General features: G+C 64.9%; 1 protein-coding gene across 9 annotated transcripts in view; it reads left to right on the forward strand.

The window, feature by feature from the left end:
• The first annotated feature begins 4,104 nt into the window (after positions 1-4,104).
• MPRIP (myosin phosphatase Rho interacting protein) overlaps positions 4,105-14,407 on the forward strand; it is an 82,950-nt gene continuing 72,647 nt past the window's right edge. For all 9 annotated transcript variants that reach the window (XM_075436672.1, XM_075436670.1, XM_075436673.1 and 6 more), the window contains exon 1: positions 4,105-4,270. In XM_075436672.1, coding sequence (XP_075292787.1) covers positions 4,151-4,270 — 120 coding nt within the window. In that variant the 5' untranslated portion in view covers positions 4,105-4,150. The remainder of the gene's footprint in view (positions 4,271-14,407) is intronic.

Raw genomic sequence — 14,407 nt, forward strand, 5'->3', positions numbered from 1 at the left:
CCCAGGGCTTGCCGGCTTCAAACCACGAATCCTGCCCTCTCCCCTGGGCATCCATCCGTCTGGCTCCATCGTAATGACGGCGAGGTGGCGGCGCGGAGAGATTAAATGACTTGCCCAAGGTCCCGTGGGGAGCGACGGCCACCTGGGAGGAGCACCCGGCCGTCCCGCTCCTGCCGTGGCAGCACCCGGCCCTGCGGGGTAAGGTGCCACATCGCAGCTTCGCCCGCAAAACGGGGCACGGCCACACGTCCCACGTCCCCACCCTGGTGACATCCTCGCGGTGCACGGCCACACATCCCATGTCCCCATCCTGGTGACATCCTTGTGGGGCACGGCCACATGTCCCGCGTCCCCATCCTGGTGACATCCTCGTAGGGCACGGCCACACGTCCCATGTCCCCATCCTGGTGACATCCTTGCGGGGCACAGCCACACGTCCCGCATCCCCACTCTGGTGACATCCTCGTGGGGCACAGCCACACGTCCCGCATCCCCACCCTGGTGACATCCTCGTGGATGCGTGTGCCATGGCAGGGAGCAGGTGCTGCTCTCCTCTCGATGGCGGGGTTTGGTGGAGCCGAACCCTTTCCCGGAGCAGGATGGCTTTGCCGATGCCCTTGCCAGGCTGGGGCCGGCGCAGCCGGAGCCCGTGACTAACATCTCCTGGTTTGCAGCTTGTTTACCTGGCGCTGGGGCTTCGGTTTGGATCGCTGACTCATCACAGCGCCTTCCCCCTCTGCCACTGCAGCTCTCTGACGAATACTTTCCATTTTCCCATTACTTTAATTGCCCTCGTTTGAGAAAAACTGCTCCAGACTGGCTCTGGGCTGCAGGGACCTGCTACGCACGGCTGCCCCAACCGGGTGTCCCCATGGCAGGGGCGATGGGGGACAGCGGAGTGGGACCCCCACCTCTGCGGCATGCGTGGGGACCTCTGTGCCAGGGTTGTGCCAGGGCCTGGGGCACGCTCGGCAGCGGGTTTTCGGCAGCCCCGACGGCTGGCTGCACGCGTCGAGCGTGGCACACGGGCGGCCGGTGGTGCGTGGATGCCGGCTGCGGCTCCGGCGTGGCTGAATGCGGCGTGACGGGTTTACAGAGAGGCCCGTCCCGTTCCGCTGGATTTCTGGAGAGGCTGGAGCCAGCCCCAGCACCAGCTGCTTCCCGCGAGGTGCTGCTGGCACCGGGTCGCGGCCCTAAGCCACGGGGCAGCTTGGCCGCGTCTCGGGGTGGGCACAGCCTGCGGTGCTGGCCCCAGCTCCACGCTCCGTGCCATCACTGTGCCCCTTTTTGGGGGGACATGGTGCTGGGGAAAGGGCAGCCCCTTCACTTCTGGAGGGACCCCCCAGCGCGTGGGGTCCCTGTCCCATCTCTGTGCACATCAACGGGGTGACTTGCACGGGTCACCCCCATCCCCCTCCCCCTGCTCCCCACCCAACGCCCTTTTCAGAAGTGTTGTCACCCCTGCTCATCCCAGCCGCGCTCGGGGAGCACGGGAGGGTGCTGTGCACAGGTGACCTCATGGTGGCCATGGGTGCTCGTGAGGAGCCCTGAGGTGGTGGCAAAGAGCTGGGGACCATGGGGACGGCAAGCAGAGGTGCTCAGGGAGCTGGTAGGTGGGAAAAAAGCACTGGGCGTCTGCGGGACCTGTGGGATGCAGGGCACGCCGGGTCTTCGGCAGGGAATGAGGCGGGGAATAATCTGACAGCATTGGGGGTGGAGGGAGGGAGGAGAGGGAGATCAGGGCAGGAGAAGAGTCGATCAGGAAAATCGTCCACCCTTCTCTGAAGAGCAGGAGCTCTGCAGTCACGTGCCAGGTGAATGAACCCTGGACCCATGGCGAGGGCGTCAGGGTCCGTAAATCCCAGAGGGGAAAATCCTCCCTCCCTGGGCAAGGGGCCCTGCTGCTTTCACAACATTTGTATCGAGGGGACGGCAAGAAAATCCACCCGAGCAGGGATGGGGTGGGCTGGCGGCCGCCCCTCAGCCTGCTCGTCCCTCCCGGGAGCATCGCACGGGCTTGGGCTGTGCAGGCAGAAGGTGCAGGGCCGGGTGAGGGTCCCATCCTACTCCATGGCACACCAGCACCATGCGCGCCGTGAGTGGCAACGGCGGGAGGGAGAGAGATGATTAAAGCAGCCTTTGATGAAGCAAAAATTAACAAACAAGCAGGCAATCGTGCCGGTCTTTATTTACGCCAGGATGACGGCGGCGGAGCCGGCATGGCGAGGCCAAGCCCCACATCAAACGGCGGGGCAGCGCCGGGCGCGAGGGGACCACGGCCGCCGCCTCTGCTCCGACGGGTTTTTCCTGGTCCCGGGAAGGTCAGCGTGGCCGTTCCTAATAGCAGGGTCCCAGCCCACGCTGGCGGGGGATTTTGGGGTGAGCGGGAGGCACCGCGTGCCGCCGCAGCATCCGAGCGCGGCGGACGTGGGGCGCATTTTGGAGGTGCCGATTGGCATGCTGGTGCTGTCCCCCGGCTCCGGAGCCGGCATTCCCACGTCACTCCTGCCCCGGCGATGCTCCACGTCACTCCTGCCCCGGCGATGCTCCGCTGGGGTCCCTGCGTTGGCTAGTGGGCAAAATTATGGGCTGGGAGGGTAAAACCAGAGCCAGCGCGCGCCCACGGGTGGGTAGCGTGGGCAGAGCCAGGAGGCCAGGCCTGCGCCCATGCGCCGGGTCCTTATCGCCCGGCCGGGCGTACGGACCTACCGGCGCTGCCCAGTTTCCACCAGATAAAAACGCACTGGTCAAACAGAGCTGGCTGCCGGCCCCGGGGTGGTGGCTCCCCGCTCCCCGCTTCAGCCCGGCGGGTCCCCAGCAGCGCAAGCTGCACAGGAGGGGCACGAGGCGGCTTTGCCCCCCGCCGAATCTGGGTGTCCAAGCGGGTGATGAACCCCCCCATGTGCCAACCCAAACCTGGGTCAGGGCCGCGGCCGAGGACGGGGTCGGGGTTAGTGGGGGCAAAGGCTCTGCGGCGGGGGTTTGGCACCCCGGGTCTGGGCCACAGCACCCGAAACCACCTGAGCAGTGGAGGGGCGGGGGAGGGGGTTCACCCCGGGGCACCCCTCTGCTGGGGGGTGGCTGTGGGGGTGCAAACCCCACCCGTTGCACCACGCATCCCCACTGATGGGTGGCCAGGAGGGTCCTGGGCTGTGCACGGGGCTGTGTGGTGGTGGGGGTCACTGCGCTGTATGTGGGGGGGGCTGTGCATGGGGGGGGCCATGCGTGGGGGGGTTCAGTGCAAGGGGTGGGGGGGCCGTGTACGGTGAGGGGGCGTCAGTTCACAGGAGGGGGGGTCAGTGCATGGTGAAGGGGGGGTCAGTGCACTCGGGGGGGCAGTTCACGGGGGGGGCAGTTCACGGGGGGATCAGTTCACGGTTTGGGGGGGGTCAGTTCACGCGGGGGTCAGTGCAAGGGGGGGTGTCAGTTCACGGGGGGGTGGGGTCAGTGCACGGCGGGGCCAGGGCAGAGTGCGGGGGCCCCCCCGCAGCTCCTCCCACGGGGGCTGTGCCCCGCCCCCCAGCTGTCAGCGCCCCGCCCCCCCCACAGCCGAGGGGGGGCCGAGTCGGCCCCGCCGCGCCCTGCCCTCTCCTTGCATCCCATTGGCCAGCGAGCCCTTTTGTTAGCGGCGGATGCCCGCCTCCATTGGCAGGCGGGGACGTCCGTCTGCGTTGCGCGCCCCGCCCCCTTTTTTTCCGCCTGGCTCCGCGGCGCTGGAAACTTTGCGGGCAGCGCAGTCGGAGGCGGCGGGCGCGGCACCGGGCACCCCGCACCGGGCACCCCGCACCGGGCACCCTGCACCGCCCCGCAGCCGGTGGCCCCGCACGGCCCCGCCCCACCCCGCCCAGCCCCGCAGGGCGGGGGCAGCGCGGCCCCGTTGCGCGGCCCCTCCGCGCCGCCCGGCCATGCGCGCCCGCTGAGCCGCAGCGGAGGCGGCCGCCTCGCCGACCCCGCTTTCAATTTCACCGCTTTGATCGATTTGGGGGTGCGAGGGGGTCTTTTTTTGGGGGGGGGGGTGGGTTTGTCGTTTTCCGGCGCTCCCCGCCGCGCTGCGGAGGCCGCGGCCCGCGGGGCGGCGATGGGCGCGGCGGCGGCGGGCGGGCGCGGAGCGGGGCGCTGAGCGGGGCGCGGAGCGGGCGCGGGGCGCGCCATGGCCGCCAAGGACAACCCCTGCAGGAAGTTCCAGGCCAACATCTTCAACAAGAGCAAGTGCCAGAACTGTTTCAAGCCCCGCGAGTCCCACCTGCTCAACGACGAGGACCTCAACCAGGTGGGACCTGCTCACCCCGACCCCCCCCCCCCGACCCTCCCCCCCCCTCAAATCCGCTCCCAACCCTACGGCACTGGGTCCTCGTGGGGTGCCTGGTGGCCCCATGGGTAGCACAGGGTCCCAGGGGTGGTCCCGTGGGTAGTCTGGGGTCCCATGGGTGATCCTATGCATAGCCCACGATCCCGTGGATAGTCTAGGGTCCCACGGGTGCTTCCTGGCCCTGTGGACATCCTGGGGTCCCATGGACAGCCTACGATCTCATGGATAGTCTCAGGTCCCACGGGTGGCCCCATGGACAGCCTACGATCCCATGGATAGTCTGGGGTCCCATGGGTGGCCCCATGGATAGCCCACAATACCTGGATAGTCTAGGGTCCCACGGGTGCTTCCTGGTCCTGTGGATGTCCTGGGGTCCCATGGACCGCCCACGATCCCGTGGATAGTCTAGGGTCCCACGGGTGGCCCCATGGACAGCCCATGATCCCGTGGATAGTCTAGGGTCCCACGGGTTCTTCCTGGTCCTGTGGACGTCCTGGGTTCCCACGGATAGCACAAGGTCCCGTGGGTGCCTGCTGGTCACATTCATAGCAGAGGGTGCTGTGGGTGTCTCCTTCTCCCGTGGGTAGCGTGGGCTGTCAGGGACAGCACGGGGTCCCATGGGGTGCCTGCGGACCCTGTGGATAGCACCCACAGGTCTCCATGAATCTCATGGAGTGTTTGGGAGCCCCGTGGGTGCTCTCCAGACCTGTGAGGTGTCCGGGGGCCCCGTGGAGTGTTTGCTGACCCCCGTGTGTGGTGTGGGGTGCCTGTGGACCCCGTGGGTGCTGTGGGGTCCCGTGGGGTCCACATGGAGCCTATGGGTAGCACAGGGACCCACAGGTCTCCATGAATCTCATGGAGTGTTCGGGAGTCCCATGGGTGCTCTCCAGACCTGTGAGGTATCCAGGAGTCCCGTGGGGTGCCTGCAGACCCCATGGGTGCTGCGGGGTGCCAGGGGGTGCCTGCGGAGCCCATGGGTAGCACAGGGACCCACAGGTCTCCATGAATCCTCCGGAGAGTTTGGGAACCCCAAGGGTGCTCTCTGGCCCTGTGGAGCGTCTGGGGGTCCCACGGGGTGTCTGCTGGCCCCACAGGTACCCAGGTGTCCCACGGGGCACCAAGCATTCCCACGGGTGCCCACTGGTCCCTTAGGCCATGGCCCCCCCCAGTGCCTCCTCCCGTGGGTCCCCTCCCCTTCTCGGAGGCCATTTGGGGTCCGGTGCCTGCACTTGGGGTGATCCCAGCCCCTCTTGGGGTGCGCAGGTGGGGGGGGGAGATCCTGTAGGCTCCATCCGGAGACCCTGAAAGTCCTGGGAAAAAGTCGGCTGCCAACAAACCGTCCCCTCCTGGAGGTGCCGGGCACGGCCCCCCCACCCTACAGCCCCCCGCTTTCCTAGGGGCACGGGAAGGGGACCCCTGCCCCTTCCAGGCCGGAGGGGGCTACCGGGGCTGGGTCTTCCTCCTCCTCCTCTTCCTCCCAGGCCTGATATAGGCCTGGGGAGCATGGGGGGGCCGTGGTGTTGGGGAGCTGGAGCTGGGCCACCCTCCCTCCCTCCGCACCTTTCGGGGGCCGGGGCTGACGTCCCGGCTCCCGATCCTATTATGGCAATGAGATCAGACATATTGCTGGGGGCTCTGGGGGGGGGGCATAATGAAATCTTGAGGGCTAATATGGAAAAAATGTAACTGGAAAAAATGCCGTGGTGTGTGCGGGAAGGGGCGGGCAGCGGGGAGCGTCGCGGCCGTGCCCAGACAAAGGAGCCGTCCCGGAGGGGGGCTCGGAAAGAGCCCCCCGCTCCCGGCTGGCCCCGTCCCGCTGCCCTGCCCGGGGTTTCGCCGCCGTCCGGGTGCAAGGCGTTGTGATTTTTATTGGGGGGTTCAACGTGTCGCGCGCTGTCCCCTGTAGCGCCTGCCTGCCCTCGCCGCCCTCCCCGGGGACTCGGAGCCGTCTTTGGGGCAGCCTTTCGTTGGCTTTGTTCCTGTTGGGGTGGCGGGTGGCCCTGGGGGGCTGCCACCATGGCCGGATCCTGCGGGGATGGGGTTGGCCCCGTGGCCGGATCCGGACCCCGCGTGGGGGCTCCGGTTGGGATAACGGCGCGGTCCTGTTCGGCTTCTCCCTTTGCAGCTGGGGTGAAGTAATCCCGATTCCCAGATAAGATGGTGGCTCTGGTAGCGTGGGATGCATGCGGACGCCCTCCCGCCTCGCCGTGCAGCCCCCCGGGGCCGAGGAGCCCCCGGCCGTGGCCAGCCCAGCACCCTGTCCACCCCCCCTCCGAATTTGTGCCCCTTGGAGGAGGAGGAGGAGGCTCCGCACCGCAGCGAGGAACCTGGCTGGGTGTGGGGGTGTGCTCCTTCCGAAGCACACCCAGGAATAACGGTTCATTTAACAGCGCTGGATGGGGGTTTTTTTCCCTTTTGGTTTGGGTGGGGGGGACCCCAGGGCGCAGCGTGGGGGCCCTGCGCTCAGCATGTCCCGCTCGCCCCGTGGACGGGGATCGTGTTGGTGATTACCTAGAGTCAGGCTAGAAAAGTCCTTTTGAGTCATCTGACCTTTCTACTTGGCTTGCAGGAAAGGTGAAGGTACTTCACACTTACGCACTCGTGTCTTTTTTTGGATTTTTATTATATAAAAATACCTGCGTGGGTGCTGGGAGCCGTCCCTGCTGCTTCCCAGGGTGCTCCGGAGCCTCTCGGGGCAGGGACCGGTGCGCGTTGGCAAAGAGTCACAAATATTTAGTGATAGTAGTGGATTTGCATTGCACTTGGGCACTGAATTAGGAAGGGGGCTGGGAGGGGGGAATCCGGCCCCAAACATCAGGATTAATGAGCTGGAGCTCTCTAATAATAATCGGACTTAGCGCTTCCAACTTCAAAGGGCTGCGTGGCCGCTAAGTCCCTAATCCCGGGAGCGCTGCGTTCACGAGTTGTTTTTGTGCGTGGCTGTGCTGCCGGCCGGGGGTCGGTGTGGCTTGGGGTGGCTGCGTGGGGTCCCACTGCCCCGTGGAGCCTTGGCCACCCCCCCCAGGCAGAAGGGGACATGTCCTTGACCCCCCCCAGCCTGCACTTGACCTTTTGGGGTGCCTGCATGGCATGGGAAAAACTGGGTCAGTCGCTGCGTCTCCTCCCCGCTTTGGGAATCCTGTCGCTGTGGGTCTGCCCCGACGAAGCCGAGCCCCGGCATGGGTGGCCGCAGGGTCTGGCCCGTGGTCCCCGGCGGACACGGTGCTGTCGATGGCTCTGTCCCGGCTGCTCCTCCCCTTGCGCTGCCCCTTTCCCAGCAAGGGAGAAATTCCGTTTTCGTGGGAATTCCCTCTTTCCTGGCAAGGCGTGCCTGCACCGACACCGCGCAGTTCCCGGTAACCTCCTGCCTGCCTCGTGTGGAGGTCAGCCTTCCCAGAGCCTGCCGCGGGAGGATGGACGGTTCCCGAGGACCCTTCTCCATCTCCGGGACAAAGCCGAGCCAGCCGGTGGGACCCTCTGCCCGAGGACTCTGCAGGGCTGTGGGGGTGTCCCCGCGGGGTCCTTGCTCTCCACGCCGGCTGGCCTGGACCGAGCCATGCCAGCGCGGACGTGCCTTCGGTTCGTAAGGGAGCTGAAGTCCCCCACGACAGGAACGGGCTGGGAATTAACCTCAAAATTACGCTCGGCCTGAATTGGAAGAAGAGCAGAGTGTAAAGCAGTTTCTTTTAATTTTCTCCATGCATGTGCTCTCTGGGGACATGGGGACTGGCACAGATAGAGGAATTTGAGGACGTCTTTCCAGCTACCGGTGCCTTTTTTTTCCTTTTTTTTTTTTTTTTTTTTCCTTTTTTCCTTTTGTTTTGTTTTTTTCTTGAGACCGTGGCATGGATGCCCAGAGGACCACCCAGTTAGAAAATGGAGCTCGCAGACTTTTCCCAGTGCCTCCTCCTGCCCCGGCCCGTGACACCCCTACCCAGCGGTGGGGGGGTGGTTATTTCCATCTCTCCTCTGTCGGATATTATCACTTTCCTGCTGTTCTGGACACCAAACAGCCGGCCGCCAGCAGCCCCGAGGCCAGAGAGCGTCAGCGTTGGGTCGTGGGCTTGGCTTTGCTCCGGGGCGTTGCGTCGATGGGGCTGCGATGCCCTGGGGTCCTGTCCTGCCTCTGTGCGTTGTCCGAAGGGCAGCAGGGTGAGGGATCATGTCCCGGGCACGCTTTCGCCTCCACCCCCTCTCCCCGCTCCTTCGGGAAGGAAAAGCCCCCTCTTTACTGGAAAGCAGCCCCCGTGCTCGCGTTCCCTGTGCCTGGCTGCTTGTATCATGCTGCAAAAATCCGCCTGTGCTTGACTAATTATTAGGACTGAACAGGGGGGGATTCTCTGCAAATGTCAAAGCCGCCTCCGCCGGCGGCTGCAGCGGGCAGGGCTGTGGGGGGCACAGCCAGAGGGGCTGGGGCAGGGCAGGGTCGCAGCATCCCACCCTCGGAGAGCGGCGTGCAGGCAGCGGGAGAGCCGTGAGGTTGGGTCCCGAGGTCACCTTGGGGTGCGCTTGACCCTCCGCGTGGCCCGAGGACGTGGGGGTGCGTTTGGGTGCCGGAGAACTGTCCCCTTGGCGTGCTGATTTGCTGCTGGTTTTTCGCCTGGCGCCGAACCTTATCTGCTCTGGCACCCGAGGAAGGGATAAATCCCCTCTCCAGCACTCCGGAGAGACGTTGCGGCTTCTCCCCGGCACGGAGGAAGCCCCGATGCGGGAGGTGGTTGGATACGCCTGCTCGCTGCCGGGCACGCCGGGCTTCGGGGCCGCTCGAGGAGGGGGAGCTGGGGTTGCAAAGCCCGTTCCTTCCCACGTCCATTTTGCTGCCACCTGATGAAATGCCCGTTGGCGCTGCAGCCGGCCTCTGCCAGCTCCTGCTCCGACTGCCCGAGCCGGTGGCAGCTCTGGGACCCGAGCGCAGCCCCGGGGCCGGGGTGTTTGCAGAAGGAGCCCGGCTGTTTGCACGAAGGGCGAATCCAACCTCTCCCCGTCGCGTTCCTCTGGCTGGCCGGTCGCTCCCGCTGCCCCCGCCGCAAGCTGCCCAGGCAGCTCTGTTCCCCGGGGTTTGCCAGCGGCTGCGTCGGGGCCGCTGGTGTGGCCGGGGGGGCTGTGCCATGCACGGTGCCCGTCAGCCGCCCGTGGCACCTCGTGCACCTCACGCCCCAGGTCAGGTCTGTCCGGTCTGGTTTGGCCTTTTCCTGTGCCATGAGATGGGCAAAAGCCTGGACGATTTGCAGCTTCGGTGGCAGCGGCCGGCTCACGCCCGTACCCGCGCTGTGCGAATGTGGTTTTGCGGGAGGTGGGTGCGCAGGGGGCTGTCCCCACACGCCCAGGAGCTGCCTGGCTCTCGGGCTGGAGAAAGCTGAGCTTGGAGCGAACCTGGGATCAGCAAGGAGCTGCCACGATGCTGAGCTGGGGGCTCGCAGGGTGTTTCCACTCCGGGAGCGGCTGTGGGTGCCCACCAGCAGCACAGCAGCCTCCCGCGCTGGGGTTTGGCCCCGCGCCGTCGCCAGGTGACGGGGAGCAGACGGGCGATACTGTATGTGCAGGGAAACCGAGCGTGAGCAGCTCAACAGCCGAGGCCGGGCTGTGTCCCCAGCCCTGGGGACTGCGGCCGGAGCGCGGGGTTGCACAGCGGTGTTTGCGGAGCATCCCGCCGGCTGGGATCGTGGCAATCCCACTGGGAGCGTGCGGAATGCGAAGCGGTGCCAGTCTCTCGGTTCCTAGAAGCCATGCAGTGGGCAGGGAAACCTGCTTGGGTGTCACATCCTATTCCCACCCCGAACACCATGTCACCTTCCCCATTCCTGCTGGGTGACCGTGGCTCCGACTCGCCCATCAGCAGCGTTCTCTCGGGCTCCAAAACCGAGAGCAGAGCGGAGCTGAAACCACACAGGTTTCCTCTTCTGAGGTTGCAACCACAGCGCTCGTGGTGACTTTCCCCTTGAGCTCTGCCAGAAGTGGGTCCCTGCCTTCGGGGAGCCCTGAGCAGTTTGGGAGTTGGTGCTGGGAGATGGCGACGGTGTTGTCCCTGCTCTGGGGTCCGGCTGCGAGCTGTCACCCTGTCACTGAGCACCCAGAGATGCACACAGGGAGCGGCAGGCGCTGCTGTCGCTGCTTGCGGAGCGGCCCCTTTGCTGAACGCTGGGACTAAACCCAGAAGGGTGGCGGGACGGGAGTCACCATGGGGTCACCCGCAGCCTTGGCCAGGCTGGGGCCGTTGTTTTCTCGCAGGGCTGCTGGAAGCCCCGGCACAGCGTCCCTGGTGCACGGGGCTCTCCGCGTTCAGCCTTGGAGGCAGAGGCTAAAGCTCCGCTGCCGTGGTCCATTCTTTTTTTTTATTGGGTTTTTTTTTTGTTTCCCCTTCCCGCTCATTTGCCAAGCCTGAACAAAACAAGCCCAGCCTCCACCCGAGACAGGCTGATGACGTCTGCCGGCAGCCTAAACAGATTATCCCTCCCGCCACGCGCTCGGAGCCAGGAGCCTCTCCCAGCGATGGATTCAGACTTCCCTCGGAGCGCGGTGGGATGGGTGGTGGTGGGGGGGACATCCCCAGCCCGCCTGGGCGTCCCAGCACCCCGATGGGGACGTGGTTGCTCCGCCGCGGGGCCGAGTCCGGACCCGAAGAGGAGATGTGGCTGTCAGCAAAGCTCCCCTGTTCCACCCTGTGCGATGAGCTCTGCTGGGTGCTGCTGAGCACCCTGCTTGGCTGGCTGGTTTGTGTGGGAGAGGGAGGAGGTGAAGGTACCGCTGACAGACGCTGCAGGCGCGAAAGCCTGTCCGACGGGCGTGCTGGTTGGTGTCCAGCCCACCGCCAGCTCTGTGGCAGGGTGCTCCATGGGTGCTCAGGCTCCCGTCGCCTGTCCTGCCTGCGGGAAGCGGGTGGCTGTGCCCCCTCTGCCCTGCAGCCCTGGGGATGCGCAGGGGGTCCCGCATCACGCTGGGCGTTGGTGGGTGCTGGGTGGCTCTTCACGTCCTTCGAGCCCTGTCTCCCTGCTGCTGGGAATCGTGTTCCCGGTGCTGGTGGAGCTCGGTGCTTTGTCCGTGCCTGGGCAGCATCAGCGCGGCAGCTTGACAGCTTCGTGTAAACCGAGCTGGGGCCACTTCCTTCTCCGCTTCCTCCCAGCCGCCGAGCTGCCAGCGCCGGCCCTGGGTGGGAGGCAGCGTCCTCCCCGTCGATGGGTGCGGGAATGGATGCAGTGACCCGAGGGGCGGGTGAGGGGCTGCGGAGAACCCACAGCACGGCTCTGGCGATGGGCCCTGGAGCTGAGCAGAGGTGAGATGGGATGCCTGGGCGTTCCCAGAGGTGCGACGGGAAGCGGCGCGGTGACGCGGCTGCGTTTCTGCCTGAGTCAGCGTCCGCCGGTCCCACGGGACGAGACCCAACCGGGTGCCGTGGGGCTCCGACCCGGCCACTCGTCACAGAATCACAGAATGGTAGGGGTTGGAAGGGACCTCTGTGGGTCATCTAGTCCAACCCTCGTCCCGCGCGGTGGTGTCCCTGGAAGGCACTGTGGCTACATCTCCCCTTTTTTTGGGTGGTGAAGTGCCTGCAGATCTCTCCCGCGGTGGTGAGGCGGCAGCTCCGGCACCTCCCGGCCGAGGTCGTGGCGGATGGGTGGCTTTGTCACCGCGAGCCGTGCCGGAGGAACCGGCTCTCCTCTTCCTGCCTGCCCTGGGAGCGTCGCCCCACCTCACCCCACCCCAGACGTGGATGCATCGCGCTGCCGGCAGCTGCCCTCCTCTCCGCTCCGTGTCGTGGTGCGGCTCGCCCTTCGGCCAGGTCCCTCCTGGAGAAAAGCAAAGCCACTCGGCGCCCGAGCATCCCGCCTGGCTGCTGCCTGCGGGGAAGCTGCCCGGAGCTGCCCTTCGGACGTCGCCGCAGCTCGCGGGAGACGAACGGGGCTCTGCGTCACCTGAGAGCCCCGGGGCTGCTCTAACGCCATCCCTTAACGTGAGGTTGGACGGATCTGCTTGGACCGGGGAAGTTTTTGCTCTGAGCTCTTGCTCGGTGCTGGGCGTTGCATTTTCCTCCAGCTCTCCGGAGGAAGCCGAGCTGGTGCAGAGCGTCGTGTGGCTCCAGCTCCATCGCGGCGCGGTGACGCTTCCCTGGACCTGCCTCCCGCAGCGGCGTCGAGCGGGGTTATTTTAAACCTCGTTTCAGCAGGACTGTTCCAATGCAGGTGTGACGGGTTTATTTCAGGCACTTTGCGTGCGGACTCATAGCCCTTTTATTTAGGCTTGTCCGTCTCTGGGCAGTTGCTTGGTTTTAGCACTAGCTTGCCTTGGTTTGGCTTTAAAAAGCGCTGCTGTGTGTTCATCTGTTGGTGGGTGGAACCGGGCTGCCCACGCTGGCTGGCTCTAATTCATACCTTTCAGCTATTTCAGTTTCAATATCTGAAATTGGATGCTTCTGCTGAAGTAAGTATAGCCCGCTGGTGCTGTTTTGTGATGCTGGTAAAGAAACGACGGTGCTCTCTGTGTTAAGGTCATGTATTTCAGGTGCTTGGTCTGCTGAGCCAAAACTGGAGCGGTTGAGGGCAAAATAACGTCTGGGGCAGGGCGTGAGGCAGGCTGAGGTCAGGCAGGGCTTCACACCCGGAATCCTGGGTTAGGGCTGCTCGCTGCTGACCCTGGCGATGCTGTCCCCTGGCTGGGTTTCGTGGTTGCTTCGTCCCCGCTGTGGCACTCGGGCTTGCCCGCTGCCTGTCGGACGGGGGGCTACGTGGGGCCAGGGGGCATGAGAGGTTTTCCTGGTGGGGCTTTGCTGGGTTGAGCGTTTGACTGTGCCCGTGGGCTCTGCTGGGGCATGGAGGGGAAAATCGGGGGACGGCGGAGGGCCGAGCCCCGCAAGCAGCTCAGCTTGCTAATCCGGGCGCTGGGGATGCCGCGTCCTGCTGTCGCTGCCATCCTCTTCCTCCTTCCTGGGTGGTGGTGGCTTCTCCCAATGTCTCCTCGAGCGCCGGAGCTGGTTGCTCAGGGCTCGCTGCGAGTGCCTCTTGTGGGAGTTTGGGGACCCCCCCCTTCCCTGCCGCAGTGACCTGCTGAAGGCGCTTCCCGACTCTCCGGTGGGTCATCCTTCGTTATTTCATCACCATTTTGCTTTCCCCCCTGTAAAACAGAAGAAAAATTTTGGGGATGCAGTTTGGAGCGGCACGCCTGGCACGGTGGGGAGCAGTGGGAGCCCCTGCTCCAAAGTCCTCCCCTCGCGTGGGCAGGGGTGCGTCACGGGCGCCCATGGGTGCGGGCGCGGGGCGTGGCGGGACGCGGGACGGGCGCGCAGCGGGTGCCGCGGCGGCTGGGGGGCCATGGGCGAGCAGAGCACCCAGGTGAGCAGGGTGGGTGGATGGGATGGGGGGCGAGGGGCTCCTTGCCGAAGCCAGGGAGGGCTGGGGGCTGCGGCGTGCCCACCCGTGCCAGCAAGGCGTGGGTGAGTCTCGTGCTGGTGGTGGGAACAGACGGGTGCAGGGGTGCCCCGGGAGGGAGGGAAGCAGCTCCCCCAAGCTGGATCCCGGTCCCAGCACTTCTTTGTCATTGTTTCCAACCCCCTTTGAAGGGAAGGGGAAGGAAGGAAGGAAGGAAAGTCTTCTCAAATCATGTTTTCCCAGCTGCTGGGAGAACAACACCTAGAGCTGATACATCACGTTGTGGTGGGGGGATAAGAGGTTTTGTGATTTCTTTTCACTTTATAAACAGTAGAAGGGCTCCTCCAGCTTGTTTCCAGTTTGCTTACTCAGTGCTTCATGCATTTGACAGTTTTTGGTGCATAGGCAGTTTCTTCTATTGTTTGCAGGGATTTTTCCAGAGGGGAAACTTTTTTTTTTTTTGACATTACAAAACCACAGAAACTGGCAGGAGGAATCTAGGGGAGGTGCTGAATTGGAAACAGTTTTAAGCTTTAAGGAGAAAAAAAAAAAAAGGAAGAAAAAGAATGAAAGCAACAAGATTAACCAAATAATTTCAAGAGCAGCGGGGAACGTGTGTCCTTGTTGCTGTACGGGGAACGTGTGTCCTTGTTGCTGTATGGCTGGGCTGGGCGTGCGTGGAGGTTTCATGGTGGAAAGCAGCGTCTCCGGAGCCAGGGGCTCCTGAAGGTGGGTCTGT

This window comes from Opisthocomus hoazin, chromosome 15, assembly GCF_030867145.1.
Source record: "Opisthocomus hoazin isolate bOpiHoa1 chromosome 15, bOpiHoa1.hap1, whole genome shotgun sequence".
Lineage (NCBI taxonomy): Eukaryota > Metazoa > Chordata > Aves > Opisthocomiformes > Opisthocomidae > Opisthocomus > Opisthocomus hoazin.